Below are 18,988 nucleotides of genomic sequence, written 5' to 3' on the forward strand. Positions count from 1 at the left end.
AAAGGGAATGAAATTGACACATGTCCCAAGGCGCATGAACGCTGAACACACGCTGAAGGAAGCCACACACTGATTTTCACTATCTGAAGACCGAGAAGGCAGCACAGAACGTCGTTAGCGGTTGCCAGGGGCTGGGGCGGGGGCTGGGAGGGGCCCAGGCATCCTCATGGGTGAAAATGTTTTCTGGAGCGTGAACCATATCTCAACAAGGCGCTTAAAAAAACGATGCCCCCTTTGGAACACAAGCTTTCCTGGGGCACAATGGCTGGCGGTCGTATTTAATTTCCTCATTTTGCCCGATGGGAACGTTTCCTCACACCGGAGAAACACTGCCCATCAGAGCAACTGCAACCCACAGCCCACCAGTGCCCACAGCTACGTAACACGGTTACAGTTGAAGGATCCTGAAGACACGGGAGATGTTCATACAACGTGGCCTGAGAACAGTGACAGGAGAACGGCACTGGTTTAAGAACTGCAATCAGGAATGGCTGCTGCTTCTTTCCCCCCAGAAACTTCTATAGTATGGCTGCTTCCATACTTTTTGATCAAAGGAATTCCAATAAAAAACAAAAAAAACACCTGCCCGCACCCACAAAACAGCGCTAATAGCAGCAGCGCCCTCCCTCCCAGGGTCCCAGCTGGGGAGGAAGTGACGGCTCGAGGGTCATCAGCCAGGTCACCTCGCCCGTTAGCCAGCCCTGCCCGCCGGCAGTCTGCGGTGGACGTCTCCTGAAGCCGCTTTGGGGTGGTGAAAGGAATGTTCACGTACTGAGGCCTGGGGAAGTCGTTCTGGCTTATGCATGAGCTAACTTGCATCTGATGCGGACTAGAGCAGCCTGTTTGTGGCCTTTCAAACACACACTGTCCATCCGCTGTAATTATTAAAGAAGAGGGCGCACTGACCAGAAGAATGTCCATGCTAAACATAAAGGTGAAATGCCTCGCTTCCTGGGAGGCCAACGCTGGTCCTCCTTTGACGACAAGCCTCCCTCCCAGGTGCCAAGGCCATGCTGACTCGCTGTTACCTGCTGGTCTGGTTTTTTCACAGGGACCTCAGATCCAGCTCTGCCTCAGTCACGGACAAGGGGCGGGCAGGGAACCGACCCTCCTGCCCAAAGCACCGGTTCACTGTCAGCTCCCAGCCCGAGCTGATGAAGTGCACGTCCAGACGACGCTGGTAACCCTCGGCCTCATCTTGCCGAGCGTGTCTGAGGACCGCGTCAACAGACTTCAGGTGCAAAACACAAACGCCCCCAGAGAACCCGCATAAACGCACCAGGGCAGGACGGGTTTGTAGGCAGCGCGTGGCACTTTATTTACAGACGCCCGGCGGGCAGCCGGTCCCCTGCCCGGGGAGGGTGCCTGCAGGGAGGCTCCAGTCCCGGGGGTCCGCCGGCCTGACCGAGGTCAGCACAGCCGCAGCACGTTCTGGGACGCAGGCGCTAAGTGAGGGCCCAACCCCCTTGAGTCCTGACCTCTGCCACTTCCCGACACAGTAAGTCGGGGAGCGGTCGGTGTCCAGAGTCTCGGGAACCCAGCCTGACTGTCCCGTTCCCTCATCCTCCCCGGAGCGCCTGGTGGACATCACTTCTGGCCCTCCAGGGCCCGCTTCCTTTTCACCTTTGGCGCCTGGCCATCGGCCGCCTTCGCTCTGGCACCCGCCCAAGGCCGCCGCCGCCTCCTGGGGGCCCCTCTCCTGCCACGGCCCCCGGGCTGCTCCCGGGGCACGGCGGGGTCGGCCCCTGCGCTCCGGCGCCGCCTCGCGGATGCCGGGCTCGGGTCTGGACGCGAGGCCTCCTCTGCAGCTCCCCCTGAAATGGCAAGGCCTAGTAAAGAGGCGGCGAGAAGGCCGGCTCCAGCTGCTGGGATGCTGACTGAGGTGCCGGCCCCAGGGTGGCAGAGGACACAGTGCTCGGCAGAGGCACCGACCCCACAGAGGCCGTGCCAGCAACGCTGTGAGTTCCACGGCCGTCAGGCAGGGAAACCTACTCGAGCTCCTGACGCCAGGGAGGCTGACCGGGAGGTGGGCCTTTAGGACGACTGGCACGAGGACAGAACAAGAAGAAAGGGAACTGGGCAAAGGCAGGACATCTGGGGCGGGCGGGCCCAGGCTCAGTGCACGTGGGGCCAGAGGGTACGCTGGTCGGAAGGGGCAGCTGGGAAAGCAGGGCCGGGCCTCCCAGTCAACGTGACAGCCGACAGTCAGCGTCCAGGGCCCAGCCTGGCGCGAGTATGTGAGCCAGTCCACGCCTGCTAAGCGGCCCTGGTGTGAAACGAGCTGGACAGGGTTGGCCCGGGCCGGAGCAGGGGTGAATGGAGAGACCCTTCAAAGGGCACTTGGGGCCCAGGACTTGGGGCCAGTTGGCCACACACGGATGACACAGGAGGGATCTCGGTGGGGGGTGGAGCCACCGCCTCTCCCTCTTCCGTGTCCCCTTCCAGCCAGGGGTGCCTCTGGCTCCTGCCCCGCTCGGTGCTGTGGGCACAGCCCATCCCACTGCAGGGGGCAGCCCCAGTGGTCTACAGTGGGTACAGGGCTTGGGGTGTGCCAGGAGCGCACGACAGCCCTTAGCAAGGTCAGTCACGTTCTAACCACAGGCCTGTGGACAAGCTGGGGGAGGGAGGGGAGAGAAGGGGGAGAGGCAGGAAGGGGGGAGGGGAGGGAAGACGGGAGAGGGGGAAGCTTCTAAAATCAAGGAGGAGAGCACAGCGAGGTTAGGGGCTCCCTGGAGGACGCCACGGGAGACGCAAGAGGAGGCATGGACCAGGTCAGATCAAAGATGGAAAAGGGTCAGGAAGAGGAACCAGACTGGAGCCACAGGGAAGGAGAGCGGGGAACGCAGGGAGTGGCCCACGGGCCAGACAGCAGAAACAGCCCCTGAGGAGCGGGGCATTGGGGCCAGGGCGCCACATCTCCAGGACACAGGGGCAGTGGGCGCTGGGGGGCAGCAGGCTGGGGAGGGGGAATCACGCCTGGAAACAGGCCTCAGTCACAGGTGACATGAGCCGGGAGCACAGAACGCAGGTAACGAAGCCCCAGGCCAGCAGCCCACCCACCAGGCCTACCTATCTTGTTCTGCAGCTGGGATTCGGACAAGCGCTTCTTCATCCTCACCCGTCTCCCACCCCGCGGATTCCTGTAGGCTTTTTCTGGGATGTCGTCCTCGGGGAAGAGGCCTAAAGATCAAGGCGGGCCATCAGGAGGCTGTGGCTGGGAGGCTACGGTCAATGCACCCACTGCCACCAGCACCACGGCCACGAGCTCCGGGCAAGGAGGCCCCAGCCGGACTCCGCCGCAGCTGCGGGCAGCTCACTGGGCACCAACAGACGGCGCCCGGAAGAGCCGGTTCCTGGAGCGCTGGGACATGTCTTGCTCCATCCTACAGACGCTTATGTTGGGAAGGGGCAGGTGACCTTTCTGGGTCCCGGTGGGTTGGAGTCACATAGGTGTGTGCTTCAGTCTAAGCCCACCAGATGCACCCAGTATTCATGCGTTCCACTGAATGTAAATTTCACCTAAAAAACACAACCCCAGCGTGAAGTATTTGGGAGTACAACCTGACTGAGGGGTGGGCGGGGGGAGGAAGAAACACGGTAAAACAAGGACACTAAATTGATGGCACAACCGAGGTGGCGGACATGCAAGTATGCACTGTAAAATCCTTTTCGACTTTGCCACGTGTCTAAAATTTTTCATAATGAAATGTTGGGGGAAAAACGCTTACATCTTCTATCTTAAACCTTCTAGGAAACTGTCTTTCAGAACAAGCCACGCCGGCTCCGCCAGCCACACACTGAGAAGTGGAGCTGGGCGCTGCAGCGCTGAGCAGCAGGGCGGCAGGCCTGGGCACTTACTGGAAATGCAGGTTCTCGGGCGCCAGGTCAGCCCCTCCCGCACACTCAGCCCTGAGATCCCCCGCACTTCACTAGGACAAGGGCCACAGAGGCCTGCAGAGGTGCCTCCCCCGGAGAAACACCACCTCCGGCCTCTCTGCACCCATCCGTGCTGTGGGAGAACACGCCACCCGATCCACTCCCAAGAGGACGAGATGCCGTCTAGGCCTGGCGGCCCAATGCTCACCTTCCGAGAGGGCCTGCAACCTGAAAGAACGAGAGACGGTCACTCGCCACAGCCTCTGGAGAGGGGGGAGCCGCCCCCGGGAAGCCCCTTCATGCCCGAGCTCTGAAGACGGCTGCCCTCCCACCTGGGTGAGGCCACCAGAGAGCGGAGGGCCCGGGGCTACTCACTTCCGGATGACTTTGTAGAGGCGCTTCCGGTTCTGCGGAGGGGTGTCCCGGCGACTGGCCATCTCGAACAGTCTGTTGGCAACGGCCTCGTAGTCGAACTGTTTCACAGACAGACACCGTGGAGGCCAAAGTCAGCCCCCGCAGGTGCTCCCAGGACGGGAACCAACAGAGAGAAAGAGCACGAGGACCACACGCCAAGGCTGTGCCCCAAGGTCCCCCGCTGCTCCGCCCCTCCCCCCGCAAACGCTGTCCCCAGCACACTCGGCGGCAGACGCTCCAGGGCAGCGCCGCCCAATGGATCACGAGGGGCCGCGAGGTGAGCCTCTGCACAACTGTAAACCCTCCAGGAGAAACAAGTAAAATTAATCCGATAAATTTAAGCCAGGCTACCTAAAATGGTATTAATTCATCAAGTAATCAACTTCTGAAATGTATCAGGAAGGACCCTATGTGGCCAACTCGCCTGAAGTCACAGATCCTGTCCGCTGAGCTCTGACCCCGAGTGGGGACCCAAAAGCCCCCCACTCAGCACGCGTCACCCTGGTGGCCCCAGCGCCCTCGCCCTCGAGGGGAGCCGCAGGCAGACCTGGGGCAGCTGTCGAGCGGTGAAGCCGGAGCCCAGCCTCCCGGCGCCCAGCCCCCAACTCCACTTTCAACAAATCTGCGCTTCTTCCTGCAGACGAGGCTCTAGGGCACCTGTGTTCCTCCAAGCCCCGGTTGGATGGATGCCACCCCACTCTGCCTTCCAGAGGCCGGGAGCTCAGCCTACGCGGGGCCCGGCCACCCACCTGCAGGACAGTGCCGGTGCTGTCCTCCTCGTCGTCGTCGCCCCACTGCTCCTTGCCTGGGTCAGGCTCAGCCCCACTGACGGAGCCTAGAACGAAAGGGCCCCAGGGACTCAGACACGCCTGGTGCCGCAGGTGTCACGGGGCCCCAGCACCTGGGAACCAGAAGCCCTGCCTGCCAGGGCCCACACCTGGGCACAGGAGCCCACAGCATGGGATAGCAGGGGCCCCGACGGCCTCCCCCCGAGGGCAGCAGTGCCCACACTGGCCTGGAAACGAGGGAGCCGTCCCAGAGAAGGTGGGGCCCGACCAGTCCAAAAAGTGAAACCAGGAGGGGATCATGAATGGGCATCTTAGGCAGCAATCGCAGGAAGTCCCAGGATGGGGAAGAAGGGCGGCTGGTCCAGCCACGGGGCAGCGTGGATGGAGGGGCGATGGGAGATGAAGCTTCGGGTGAGGAAGCTTGCGCTGGCCAGACACCTGGGGCCCTGACATCACTACCTACAGAAGACAGGTTCGGTCAACAGGTGACCGAGAGGGACAGGCATGTGTGGCACAGAATGACGACAGCAGGGCTGCAGGCAGGCCCTAGGCCGCCATGGGCCCCTGGGTCAGCCTGTGCCGGCGACTCGGGCTACTGAGGAAGAGGAGGAGGGGAAGGGGGAGCCAGGAAGGACGTCCAAGACAGCTGGACAGCGTGGCCGGGGTGCTGACCGACGAGAAAGCCCAGGGGTGCGCCAGCAAGGGCACGGGAGTCAGAGGCCACAGAAGTCAGCCCCCGCTTCTACCATCAAACTACCTTCCACAAGGGCACAAGACCGGCCAGTGGGGAAAGGACTGTCCCTTCAACAAATGGTGGGGGGGACACTGGACATCCCCGTGCAGAGGAATGAAGGTGGACCCTTACCTACCATCATATACTAAAATTAACTCAGAATGGATCAAAGACCTAAAGGAACAATAAAACTCAGAGGAAAACGTAGGGCAAAAACTTCAGGAGATTGGATTTGGCCACGATGTCTTGGATATGACGCTGAAGGCACAGGTAACAAGAAAAATTAGACAAATCAGACTTGATAAGAACTTTAAATTTTGTGCATCAAAAGGAACTAGCAACAGAGTAAAAAGGCCACCCACAGAGCGGGAGAAGATACTGGAAAATCAGGTATCTGGGGAGGGGTTATTACCCAGAATACAGAAAGAACTCCTAAAGCTCAACAACAAAAAAATCTGACTCAAAAATGGGCAAAGGACTTGAACAGACATTTCTCCAAAGATACATGGACGGCCAGTAAACACATGAAAAGGTGTTCCCAATAATCATCAGGGAAACGCAAATCAAAACCACAATGATACTACTTAGCACCCACGAGGACGGCCACTACCAAAAAAAGACAACAACAAACACTGGCGAGGGTGTGGAGAAGCTGGAACCCCTGTGTACTGTTGGGGGGCATGTAAAACAATGCAGCCGCTGTGGAGAACAGTATGGCAGTTCCTAAAAAGTTAAACACAGAAGTACCATACGATCCAGCAATTCCACTTCTGGGTATAGACCAAAAAGAATTGAAAGCAGGGCCTCAAAACAGATATCTGTACACCCATGTTCACAGCGGCGTTAACCACAACAGCTAAAACATGGAAGCAAGCCAAGACTCCATCTACCGATGAATGGAGACCACAACGTGAAATACAGACAATGGAATATTATCAGGGCTCAGAAGGAGGAACGTCCTGACACGTGATACGGCATGGATGACCCTGAAGACGTCATGCTGAGTGAAATGAGACAGACACAAGCACAAATACTGTCGGATCCTACGGACATGAACCAGAGTCATCAACAGTCAGACTCACAGAGACAGGAGGCAGAACGGTGGGTGCCAGGAGCTGAGCTGGGCAGAGGGAGGAACTGGGAGTGTTCAACGGGGACAGATTCACTTTGGGAAGGTGAAAAGTTCTGTGGATGGACAGCGGTGATAGATGCACAACAAGTGCACTTACGCGTGGTCAAGGTGGGAAACCTTACGTGTATTTTACCACAACAAAAGGCAAGAGCAGAAAAGTCCTGAAGCTGGTGGACAACACACACCCCTAAAGCCACAGCATACAGTGCACAGGTCACCCAGAGGACAGTCACGAGACCAGATGGCGAACCACGAAGACCCACGTTAGCATCAAGGTGGACAGGCCAGCCTGGACACCACTGATGCGGAGCCCACAGGCCCTGCCCCCAGAGGGACGTTCACAAGTGCTACCTCTACTCGTTCATTCACCCACTCACTCACTCATCCATCGCGATCTAGCGGCGCCCCCTCCGTGCCAGGCGCTGCTCCGAACACCAGGTACACAGCATGGCCAAGAGTCCCCGTCCTGGCAGAGTTGACATCCGGTGGCGGAAGCCAGGCCAGAAAGATGAACAAGTGATTTATGTAACTTCAAGCGATTTATGCCAGAAAGTGAGAATCACCATGGAAACGCCCAGTGAGCGAGGCAGGGTAGGCACTGGGAGGCTGCACTTTAAACAGGGTGGTCGGGGTAGGGCCTGGAGGGACGGAGGGCAGAGACCCTGCCAGGGAGGCGAGAGCAGGGCAGACGCCCCGGGGCAGGAGCAGAGCCCAGGAAGCCATGACGACGCGGACGGCCACGGGGCAAGGGTTAGGAGAGTGAACAACGTGTGTGCTTGTTCCCAAGGTCACCCTGGCTGCAGAGCTGAGCACGGACTTCGGTGGGGCGGGCAGAATCGAGGGGACGGGGCAGGAAGTGAAGGCAGGGCTCCCGCAGAGCCACCGTGGGCTCAGAGCAGGGCAGGCCCGTCGTCCCGATGAGATGAGCACAGTCCTCACCTTCAGGGGGCTCCCTGGACAGCGTGTCTCCATCGCGCTCCTCCGCCAGTTCCTTCAGGAGATCCTCGATGGCCAGCGGGGCCTGTTCCACAATCGCCTCAAAGACGCCTCGAGTGATGTTGTGCAAAACCAGGGAGCTAAGGGGCAGCCGCACCGCAGCCACCCGTCAGGCTGGGCCCTCCAGGGAAGAAACACCGCCTCCCCGTGCCCGTCTCTCCTGACCCCAGCCCCTCAGCCCCGCTGGCCCCCCTGCTGGCCCGTCGTGAGCACACAGCATTTCCTAAGGGCAGCCCCCTTGGGGACTCAGCAGAACAGAAGAGGTGCACAGGAGGGAACCGCACTTACTCCTGAGTCTGGGCGGCGACCGTGCAGAAGGGCCCAATGAGCCTGAGGTTCTGGTCCGCCGTCAGCTGCGGGGACAGAGCGGGGGCTCAGTGCCTGGGCCTCAGGCACCCAAGCAGCCTGGCTGCTGCCCTCACCCTGCCGCCTACCACCTACCTCGTGGGCGCCCACTTTGGTCAGCTCCTCCAGGAAGATCTCGATGAAGTGGCTCTTCACTCCGTTGGGGGCCTGGCTGTCGGGGTGCAGGATCTCTGTCATCAGCAGCTCCAGCAGCTGCTCGGTCTGTCTGGGGCAAGAAAAGGTAAGTCCAGCAGCAGCACGAGGGGCAACAAGGCGATGGGTTCACTCTGCCTGAGCAGGGGGCTCTGACCCCGTCCACCAACACAGGAAGACCCGATGACCTGGGTCTGTGCCGGCACAGAGGACTCCTGCGAGTACGGATCCACGGGCAACGGCCAGGACCACGACACACGGCAGGACTGAACCTCGGCTATAAAGCAAGAGCCCACCGCGTCTGGTGTCCCTACTGTCCCCGCTGGGAACTGCACGGGAAGGCTCACCAGGACAGAGCAAACGCAAAGGGAGATGGAGGCCAGAGAAGGGGACGAGTTTGCCTCCCGGGTCCTGCTGGACCGGACCCGTGGATGGTCACACGTCACATCAGACCTCACCCAGGCACGTGGGTCTCAACGGTCTCAGAGGCCTGGGGAATCCCAGATCAGAGAGCTCCAGAGACCGGTCTTTAGTGGCCCAGATGCACCTGAAACTCCTGGTGCTTGTTAATATACAGATCCCTGCACCTGAACCGTAAAGCATGTATCCTTCAAAAAGCTCCCTGGACGATGCTGCTGCTGACAACACCGGGGTGCCTCCCACGGCTCAGCGGAAGGGAGGCAGGCCAGGGGCCAGAGACCTCCGCTGCCAGACTGCTGACAACAGTCCCCTTCACACAGACAGGAATGTTACACTTACAGCCCGCTACCCTTAAGAACGGAGAAGGGCTAGAAGAGCAGATACAGCAAGCAGGACTGGTTATCCCAGGGCAATGGGAGGCTACCAGTTTCTGCAAAAGGATCTCTGTGCTGAATTACCAGTGACAATGAGGATGGACCTACTTTCATGGTAACAACCACACCCCCAAGCCCAAGATTAACAGGAATAAAATCGTCCCTTTAACACTGAACCCTGCTTCAGTCACTAGCCACCCCCCGGATAACACAATCCTACATCCGGAAATGAGTGAGACTCCCAGGTCTTCACAGAACTTTAAGGATGAAAATCACTAAAAGAGGCACCCTTGCCCAAAATGTAGAGTTACCCACAGTCGTTCTCAACCTATAACAGTAATTCCAGTAACTGCAGGCCAAATCCTGCTGACCTTTCATGGGGGCGGGGGGCTGCTCTTCAGAAGATGAGGCGGCCCTAGAATAACGCGGCCGTAAGCTGCATGCTCTAGGCTGGCAGCTATTCTGACGTCTGGGCCCTAGATTTATTATCCTTGGGCTGAAAAATAAACTCCTTTACCATCACTTTTTAATCACAAACAAATTCAAAACACACTGATTCTAAGCCCTCTCCCCCAGTGCCCGCCCTCCCCAAACCATGCAGCACCAGGACACTGATATGAGACGTTTGTGACACATTCTCAGTAATGGACCATGCAATTAGGCAACACTTTAGAAGTATCGATAATTGTCGGGGAGTCCCCTGGTAGCCTAGTGGTTAGGATTCCGCGCTCTCACTGCCGTGGCCCGGGTTCAATCACTGGTCGAGGAACTGAGATCCCACAAGCCGCACAGCGCAGCCATAAAAAATATATGTATATGTTAAAAAAAAAGCAATTGTCTGCTGGCGTTAAAATTGCTTTTCAATGTTTATAAAAAGTTTCCTGAGTTCTTTACAATGAACATCCATCACTCTCGTAAGTAGAAAAAAGGGTTTTTTTAAATTTTAATTAATTCCAAAAACTTTAAAATGTAAATGCTCAAAAACCCACTTTCTGTTGTGATCTCAGACGGCCCCCGGGAGGTTTGGAAACCTGCTGCTGTAACCTGGATGCAGAGCCTCAGGCGAAGGGGCAGGTCCAGGCTGCAGGAGCCCCGCCCCTGCTTGGTCTCCAGGAGGGGTTGTGGGAGGAGCTAAGACGCAGCAGAGCCTAGCCCAGCCCAACCTGAGGATCCCACCCGGCTGCCAGGTGCCAGGGGAGGCCTGAGGTGAGCCAGAAAACACAGGCCCTTACAGTTTGGAGGAACACACACAAGCACCACTGTCAAAAATGTGAAGTCTGGACGGCTCAAGTATTTGTAGAGCTGAGAGCAATGACTGCCGATGACAGAGCCGAAGGTGCCACGTTTTACAAGAACAGCTGCTCAGCTGCGCCTCCTTTGGTGAGGACTTAGTTCTGATCCAGTAAGAACTCACCGTCAAGACTGAAACAAACATTCCCACGAACACGTGCACAAACTTCATTTTAAAAATGCCTTTGTTTCCAGCACTAAGTCACCCTTCAACATAAGCTGACAAATGAGTAGAGGAGAGACCCGGACCAGCCCGAGTGGCACGGCTGCCGCAGGCCGCTCTGGGACACTGACCTCTCGTCCCATCCGCGTGTCTTCAGGGCCTTCAGTGACTCGTGCAGGACCATCCGCATGAGCTGTGGCACAGGAGGAGACCCCGTTAGTGGCACCACCCAGACCTCCCCTCTGCCCCGGGTCGTCTGGGCACCCCACTGCACACGGCAGGCCCTGGAGAGCTGCTGGGGCCCTGGGCCTGCGGGAGGTGCCCAGCCTCCCAAGAGTAGCAGGACGTCGGGCTCACAGCAGGGACACGGGGAGTGACCACACACACAATCGACGGCTGCGAGGGACGGGCTTGTTTCCAGAGTGAAAACGGGACGACGTGGAGCTGCCCCAGGAGAGCGGAGCCTCGGAACCACCAGGTCTGCGCCGGAGACTGTTTCCTCTGAGCCCCCCCGAGCTTCTCCCCACCCGAGGGAGAAACCAGTTTCCTTCTCTGCCCACAATCCCCGGCACAGTGGCTGACTGCCCGGTTTCCCTACCTGCCGGCATGAACCCAACAAGCCTGCAGGGGGGACCCGTAGTGGTGAAAGGCGACAGAGGACACCTGTGGTGCCGCCAGGAAGACCAGCCTCTAGAGCAGGGCTGCGCTGCCAGACATGGCCACAGGGGGGTCGTAGGAAACAGGCCACGGACAGCAGCAGAACCCCCGACCTAAGGCCCAGCACTGCATCCTGGGACACAGCCCCTCTGAATTATGAGCGGGCGTTCTATAACCGTGCGAAGCCCGGCGCCCGGCCCCCCGCCTGCCCACACGCATCAGCGCCGTCCTCCTTCTCTCCTGAGCCCCGCGCTCGCCCGCCAGCTGTCCTACTTTAACACCTCGTGTTACACACACATGGTGACCGCGTAACCCTGGACTGAGATGGAGCGGGTGGCCGGCCTGAGGGGCAGATCACGGGGACCTGTGCTCAGCGAGGCCTGGCTGCTGCCCCATCCAGGGTCCGCATCGGGCCACCTGCTCTCGGACAGCAGCACTCATCTGGGGACTGTCCCCAGTCGCAGGGGACAGCAGCGCAGTAACAAAGGTGCAGCCCAACAGGGGCGGCAGCAAGACACAGCCCAGTTTCCCCTGCACTTCTGAGCGCAGAGCAGCAACCTAAATTCACCAGAACGCAGTGCAGGAAAGGAGAGAGACGGGGAAGATTCTGCACGCTACTGTGTAAACTGTCCCTGCCCAGAGAAAAACACCTTCCAAAGCCGGCCCCCCACGAGCAGACCCAGGGGTCTCCGTCCAGGGCCCGAGCTCTAAGCTCTGCTTTCACGGCAGCAAAGCAGCAAGGGCTTCGCCACCGAGTCTCCCCCAGGGGCAACTGTGACCCTCCTCCCCTGAACCGACAGTCTGTGCAGAACCCCGGCATGCGCACCCCACGTGAGGCCGAGGCTCCCCTCACGGCCCAACTAGGCTCACAGGGAACAGACCGCAGGGCGCTCGCCACCCAGCAGCCTTGGTCCTTGGCACTGCTGGGGCAGTGGGGGGCTCAGGGGCCGGGATGCTGGACGCCGTGCCCCAGCACCGCAGGGACCCTGGCGGGGGGCAGGCAGCTTCCTCACCATGTAGAACTTGTCCAGGCGCAGCCTATCGATGCCCATCCACTCGCGGTTCATGGTTTGCCAGAATGTCTGAAGGAACAGGTGCTCTGGTGGAAAGAAAAGGCCAGAAAAGAGTCAGGGGTGGGGGCAGGGGAAAGCGGCAGCTGCGAGGGGAGGGGAGGGGAGGGGAGGGGGAGGGGAGGGGAGGGGAGGGAGGGAGGGGGAGGGGAGGGAGGGAGGGGGAGGGGAGGGGAGGGAGGGGGAGGGGAGGGGGAGGGGAGGGGAGGGGAGGGGAGGGGAGGGGAGGGGAGGGGAGGGGAGGGGAGGGGAGGGGAGGGGAGGGGAGGGGCCGTGAAGAAGCCCTGTCAGGACGTTGCCTGGCACCGGCCTCGGGGGTGCTGAGCCCGAGTGTGCTGAGCTGACAGCAGTGCTATGGATTTGGCTTAAAACCGGGGCTTTTAAGAACCTTGGAAAGAAAAGCAAATCCCAGCTACAACCGCAAACTGAAGCCACAGCCTCTGAAGACCAGGCAGAGAGCACTGGAAGCCCCCACAGCACGAGAAGCAGCGCTCGGGCCGCCTCTCCCCACGCAACCACTGCCGCTGCCCCACCTCGGCTGGGGCTAAGGACCCTGCCCGGCACCCACGCCCTGCCCCAGCACTCGCCCCACTGAATCCACTCACCTGATCAAACACAAAACCCTGCCATTAACAGTATGTCAGAACCGGAGTGCTACGGGCTCAGCCAGGTCCCCAGCCCATACCTTGAATCCCTAACCCCCAACCCCTCGGAATATGACTTTATTCACAGACAAGTCTTTACACAGGTGGTTAAGGTACAAGGTCACTGGGGTGGTCCTGATCCCATCTGACTGGTGTCGTTCAGAGGAGATGAGGACACAGACACACACAGAGGGACGACCACGTGAGGACACAGGAGGAGACGGCCATCTGCACGCCCAGGAGAGAGCCCTCGGGAGGGACACAGAGGGCCCCCCCCTTTTCTTTCCATATTTATTTATTTATTATCTGGCCTGCACCGGCTCTTAGTTGCGGCGCTCGGGCTGTTCACTGTGGCATGCGGACTTCTTATTGCAGCACATGGGATCTGACCAGGGATGGAACCCGAGCCCCCTGCCTTGGGAGCGCGGAGTCCTACCCGCTGGACCACCAGGGAAGTCCCCAAAGGGCACCTCTTACCTCCCACAGGACAGGCCTGCGTTCACTACCTCATTCAAGTGTCACCAAGTGAACGCTCTGTACCTGGCCCTCTACTGAGCACAGAAACGCTTCTGGAGGTTCTTAGAAGGTAAAAGTTATAGAGAACAGATCTCCTCCAGTGATTACTCAAACGCAGTTACTGTAACTGCACACTCCCTACTTCTGACTACTTTGCCAGCTTAGGCATAACCGAACTAAACCCACCCACACGGCCGGGGCACCGCCAGCAACGGTCCCGGGGTCCACGCCAGTGACGCTGCCCAGCCCTAGCTGCCCTCGGAGCAGGGCAGGGGGTGTCGCAGATGCTGGCGCCCAGGCCCCACCCCCAGAGCTTGACCTAATGGGACCAGGGTCTAGACAACAGGATTTCTAAAGACACAACAGGCAGGCCGCAGGGTTGAGAACGGCTGACGTTGGTCAGAACAAGGACGCAAGAGTTAGAAAGATGCTCTGCAGGAACCTCACCACCATCAGGTGAGACTCAGTCAGACAGCTGCGGACACTACACCGCTTGCCTCTGTAATTCTGAAATACAAGGGTTAGCCCTCTAGACTCCTGAACTGAGTCTACTCTGGGCAAGTGAGCGAACACGTGCAGGACAAACAGAACAGCATCTCCCACGTCAGCACCAGCAGACGCCAGCTGGGACGGGGCCCTCACTCCCGCTCTCAGAACACAGGCCTCGTGTCCAGGGGCTGGGCGCGACCATGGCGGGGATACTCACGTGCCTCTGTGGTCTGGAAAGCGTGGATGAGCTGGGAAATGGTCCTGCCAAGTTCCTCCTGCGCAGGAAACAGAACAAACGCCCTCAGTCCTGAACAAACGTGATCCTACAGCAACGAGCAACGGCAGTAAGACAGACATTCAACTGTCCTCACTCGTCGCGGGGTCCGGCTCCACGGGGCCTCGCAGCCCAGCAAGCGTGGGGTTTGCAAGTCTCACACTGGCCGCGAGAGGCCTCCCCTGAAGGCCAGGGCCCACAGGACCTCACAACAAGCAAGGGCAGGGACTGCCCGCATGACCGATGCTGAACCCTGAGGAACGGAGGCTGACAAAGGAAGGGGCAGGAGAACAGGAGCCTGGGAGCACACAGCCACCTGACCAGCAGAAAGGGGGCTGATGAGACCCCTGTGAGTTACCAGCTGCCTGCCTGTGTCACTGTGCCAGGCATCACCTAGTGCACTGGCTAAACAGACGATTCCAGAGCCTCCCCCGAGAGCTTCTAGTTTATCAGGCGTGGAATACAGCGCAGGAATCTGCATTTTAAATAAGTACCGTCACCACCCAGGTGATTCTGAGCAGTAAACAATTCCCGCTGGGAAACACTTCTAAAAAGACTAGTATCTTAGGGCAGTGAAACTACTCCGTAAAATACCATAATGACGATGCATGTCATCGTACATTTACCCAAACCCACGGACTGAACAACACCAAGAGTGAACCTTAAGGTAAGCTATGGACTCTGGGTGATGATCACGTGCCATGTAGGTCCACGGACGGTGACAAAGGTCCCACTCTGGTACGGGTGATAACGGGGGAGGCTGTGCTTGTGGGGGGGAAACCTCAGTAGCTCCTCCTCTCATTTTGCTGGGAACCCAAAACTGCTCTGAAGAATAAAGTCTGTTTTTCTAAAAAAGGCTAGCAGAAAAAATACTCGTCTCAGAAGACGTGAATTCCGTCCCCTGGTTTCCAGCGTTTCAGCACTTCATTGCCATCTCTGACAAACACAGAACAGACAACCCGGTTTTCAGCCATGACGCCGCTGGCGTTCAACAGGGTTGCTGCGGTGCTCAACTCAGCAAGCGCAGACTCACTGTAACCCAAGGCCCTGGCCCCTCCCGCCATCAAAAGCACAAAAAGGATCGAAGCTGTAAAACGTTGCCCAGCATGTCTGCAGTAGTAAAATGAGGGTCGACAACGTGCTCGCCTGTCCTCCCACTGTTCCTGCTGCCCCAGCTCCTTCTGTACCCTCCCAGGCACTCACCTGGAGGAGGGGCTTGTCCTGCATCCACATACAATAGAACAGTCCTTTCCACACCTTCAGCAGCTCGTCATGAGTGAAACCACCTGCACCAAAAACAGCAACGCTCAGAACAGATGAACCCAGCTTTTTAGTGCCAGAACACAGCCAGAGAAATGTGAACGCCTGAACTAGACCGAAGTCATCTTACTGTAAAGGTACCCGGCCCTCCCTCTCAAGCCACCCTCCCAACTCAGAACCTGCTGGGCCTGTGGCTGGAAGGACTCCCCCAGATAACTGTCATTTCATTCATTGAATAAACATTTGCCGAGAATCTACAAGCAACAGGCCCTGTACTCCATTTCTGTCGATTCAAAATTTAGTGAAGCACCATTTCCTGGTCTGGCTGGTGTCTACTCAGATGAGTCTGTTGGCAACAATTCACCCGGTGTTACACCTGGGTTTTGTGCACTTTTCAAATTTTAAAATTACAAGTTACCTCATTCAGGGTCGTTATGAAGGCAGATACTGAACATATAAAATCACCCAACAAGTATGTACTGAGGTCCTAACTACGTGTCTGGCACCCTGTTCCAGAGCAGTGGTTCTCAGACTTAGCAACAGGATCACATCACCCGGAGGGCTTCTTAAAACGGATCTCTGGCCCACTTGTCAGAGTTTCTGATTCAGCAGTACGGGGATGGGACCCAAGAATTTGCATTTCTAACAAATGTCCAGGTGATGCCGAAGCTGCTGATGGGGCCACGTTTTGAGACCCACATTTTGAGAATCACTTAGGAAGCATGTTCTCTGAGGACTGTACACTACGTGAAACTCAGACGACAACCCAATAATTACACAAGAAAAAGACTACCAACAGTAATAAATGCCGCTCTGAGGAAAAAACACAGGGTGCCCAAACAGTGGGTAGCAGGGATAGCGGGATATATGGGCTGACGCGGGGACCGGTTCCCAGAGGAAGGCAGGTCTTAACTGCGAAGAGGAAATAAGGGGCTGGGGAGGCGGAGCCTCCGCATAGGGACGCGTGCCCACCGCAGCAGGAGGTGAGCGCCGCGCACCTTCAGGACAGCCAAGGTGAGGAAGGGGCGGAGGGCCAAGCGCTCAGGCGGGAGCACGAGCGGGAAGCGGGAGACGGGTGGAAGCATCGCCGCAGGCCCCGCCCACTCGGCCCGACCACGTGGAGACTCCACGAGGTTGGAAGGTCCCCTAGCCCGGGTGGCCGCCCCGCGACCCCCACCCGGCCCGTCCGCCGAGGCGCCCCCTCCCACATGCCGCCAACCCCGCGCCCACCTTCGGCCCGCTGAGTCCTGGCGACAATGTATTTCCGGAGTTTCCTCACCGCCCGGTCTCGGGTCACCTGCTCGTTCCCTGCCAGGCGCTGCGCCAGCTGGATTTCTGGCGGAAGCTGCACCCGCGGACCCATGGCGACCGCGCCGAGACCCCAGGGTATCAGTTAACGCACCGCTTCGCCTGGGCGCACGACGTGACGTCACATGACCGCGCCGGCTTCTGCCAGGCGCCGCGTGACATCACACGCCCGCGCCGGCCTGTCTTGGACTCAGCGTGACGTCACGCGCCCGCGCCGGCCTCGCCCGGGCCGCACGCCACCGTCCTCTAGTGGCCGGGCCCGGAATGATAAATCCATCTGGCTCTGCCTCGTCGGATAGTCTCTCTGGACACAGGCAATTAGAAGGAGGTCATTAGCGTTTGCCAGCCTTTGGGGAGTTGGGGGGTGCCGTAGTTTTCCCCCCCGGCTGCTGAGGGAAGGCACTTCCTTATTAAAGAACGCCAGCGAGCACAGGCAGAGGAAAGCCCCCAGTGAATCCAGTGAATGTTGGGTCAGCCAAGGTCATCACAAAATGCCACGACGCGGGGGGAAGGTGGTCGGGGAGGGGGGCCGGGGGTGCGCGAGTATCGCCCCCGCCCGCAGTGGCCTGACGCCACCAGCCGGTGCCCCACCTTGCGGCAGCATCACCCATGGGGCAAGCTGCACTGGCCTCGTCCAGCCTGTAGGTCCGCGCCCGGCCTCTGGACACAGGAAGGCCGCGCACGGGCCACGAGGAGGGAATCGCGAACCCGATCTGGGACAGTCCGCAACGCTTCACAGTTAGTGTCATGAACGAAGGCATGGGTGAAGCATGTGTAAAGGAGGGGATGCAATATACAAATCTTGACTGGACTCTGATTTTTTAAAATTAAGCTAAAAAATCATTTGGGGGACAACTGGAAAGCTTGCATAGAAACTAGAGGTTAGGTTATATTGCAGAATTGTTTTCTTAGGTATAACAATGGTGTTTATGTAGAATGGGCCTCAGCAGACTTCTTCTATAAAGGGCCATGTGTCAGGGGGACCCAAGACGCCCAGATTCATTGATTCGCTAGGAAGACCCATGGCTATGATTTATTATGGCAAAAGGATTCAAGGCACAGGGAAAAGGCTTGTAGAGCGAGCTAACTTCCCAGCAAAGAGCTGTGACAACGCATTAAATGTCAGAAGGAGATTGTTAGAGACCAGAGCCCAGGGTTTTTTGGGACTCCCCTGGTGGTCCAGTGGTTAAGACTCTGCGATTCCACTGTAGGAGGTGGTCTAAGCTCCCAAATGCTGAGCGGCACAGCCAAAATGTTAATGAAAAAAAAAAGTGCCCAGTTTTTATTATGAGCTAGTCACAGACACACACGGAAACTCCGGACTCCCAGAGAGAGAACAGATGTTCAGCACACGCTGTGTTGTTTGTACAGACGGTTCAGACTCAGTGAGGCACTCTTATCACAGTTACGGTAATGGGGACCCTCCCCAAATCCACATTCCCAGGTGCCAGCTAAGGGCCAAACTCATAAGCAGGACTTTGTAAGGATAGCATGAAGGCCTTAGGTTAATGCTTTTCTGCACAGGTGAGGTAGTAAATATTTTCAGCTTTGTGAGCCAAAACAACTGCTCCTTTAGTGCAAAAGCAGCTATGGGCAACATGCAAATGAATGTGTGTGGCTGTGTTCTAATAAAACTTTATTTACAAAAACAGGTGATGGGCCAGATTAGGCCCAATGATCATAGTTTGCCAACAAGTGATGGAGAAGAATGTCTCTACTTTTAGGAAATAACTGCAAAGTGTTTGGTGGGGATGAAGTGTCATGTCAATAGATAGAGAAACAATCACACACAGGGCACACAAGCAAATACGGCAAAATGTTAACAATGGTTGACTGCAGTGGCAGGAATACAAGCGTTCGTTGCCCCATTCGTCCAACTTTTTCTGTTTGAAAAAGCTATTTAAGTTCTTTCACCAGCGGTGGCGCTGTTGAACAGGACAAGATCCCTGCCCCAACAGCCACGTCTCAGCGGAGGTGCGGGGCAGTGAAATAACAAATCCCTGTACTCCAGAGAGGAGGACGCTACGTGCTTTTTCCTAAAGCAGGAAAAAGAAGACAACAAAGCCTAAAGAAAAGAGCAATGTTA

At 57.8% G+C, this 18,988-nt stretch overlaps 1 protein-coding gene across 3 annotated transcripts; it reads right to left on the reverse strand.

The window, feature by feature from the left end:
- Nucleotides 1-1,299: 1,299 nt before the first annotated feature.
- Nucleotides 1,300-17,041, reverse strand: RRP1 (ribosomal RNA processing 1). 3 transcript variants are annotated; one of them, XM_060009760.1, is made up of 13 exons: nucleotides 16,825-17,041; nucleotides 15,538-15,620; nucleotides 14,278-14,335; nucleotides 12,355-12,440; nucleotides 10,816-10,877; nucleotides 8,381-8,510; nucleotides 8,228-8,292; nucleotides 7,883-8,019; nucleotides 5,040-5,125; nucleotides 4,252-4,349; nucleotides 4,085-4,104; nucleotides 3,070-3,180; nucleotides 1,300-1,814 (listed from the first exon to the last, which is right to left on the reverse strand). In XM_060009760.1, the coding sequence occupies exons 1-13, from the start codon at nucleotides 16,955-16,957 to the stop codon at nucleotides 1,588-1,590; spliced, it is 1,296 nt and encodes a 431-aa protein (XP_059865743.1). In that variant the 5' UTR covers nucleotides 16,958-17,041; the 3' UTR covers nucleotides 1,300-1,587. The 3 variants fall into 3 exon arrangements, with proteins under 3 accessions (XP_059865743.1, XP_059865744.1, XP_059865745.1); XM_060009761.1 differs by having other exon boundaries at nucleotides 16,874-16,998; XM_060009762.1 differs by lacking the exon at nucleotides 16,825-17,041 and having other exon boundaries at nucleotides 12,355-12,497; nucleotides 15,538-15,599.
- Nucleotides 17,042-18,988: the final 1,947 nt, after the last annotated feature.

The sequence above is a fragment of the Delphinus delphis genome, chromosome 4 (assembly GCF_949987515.2).
Source record: "Delphinus delphis chromosome 4, mDelDel1.2, whole genome shotgun sequence".
Classification (NCBI taxonomy): Eukaryota; Metazoa; Chordata; class Mammalia; order Artiodactyla; family Delphinidae; genus Delphinus; species Delphinus delphis.

Bases quoted from the DNA above. Each gene is read 5' to 3' on its own strand.
- RRP1 (XM_060009760.1), bottom strand. From the start codon at position 16,957: ATGGGTCCGCGGGTGCAGCTTCCGCCAGAAATCCAGCTGGCGCAGCGC. The intron at 12,441-14,277 runs GTGAGTATCCCC...TCTTTCCACCAG, and splicing joins TTTCCAGACCACAGAGGCAC to AGCACCTGTTCCTTCAGACA. The intron at 4,105-4,251 runs GTGAGTAGCCCC...TCGTTCTTTCAG, and splicing joins CTCTACAAAGTCATCCGGAA to GTTGCAGGCCCTCTCGGAAG.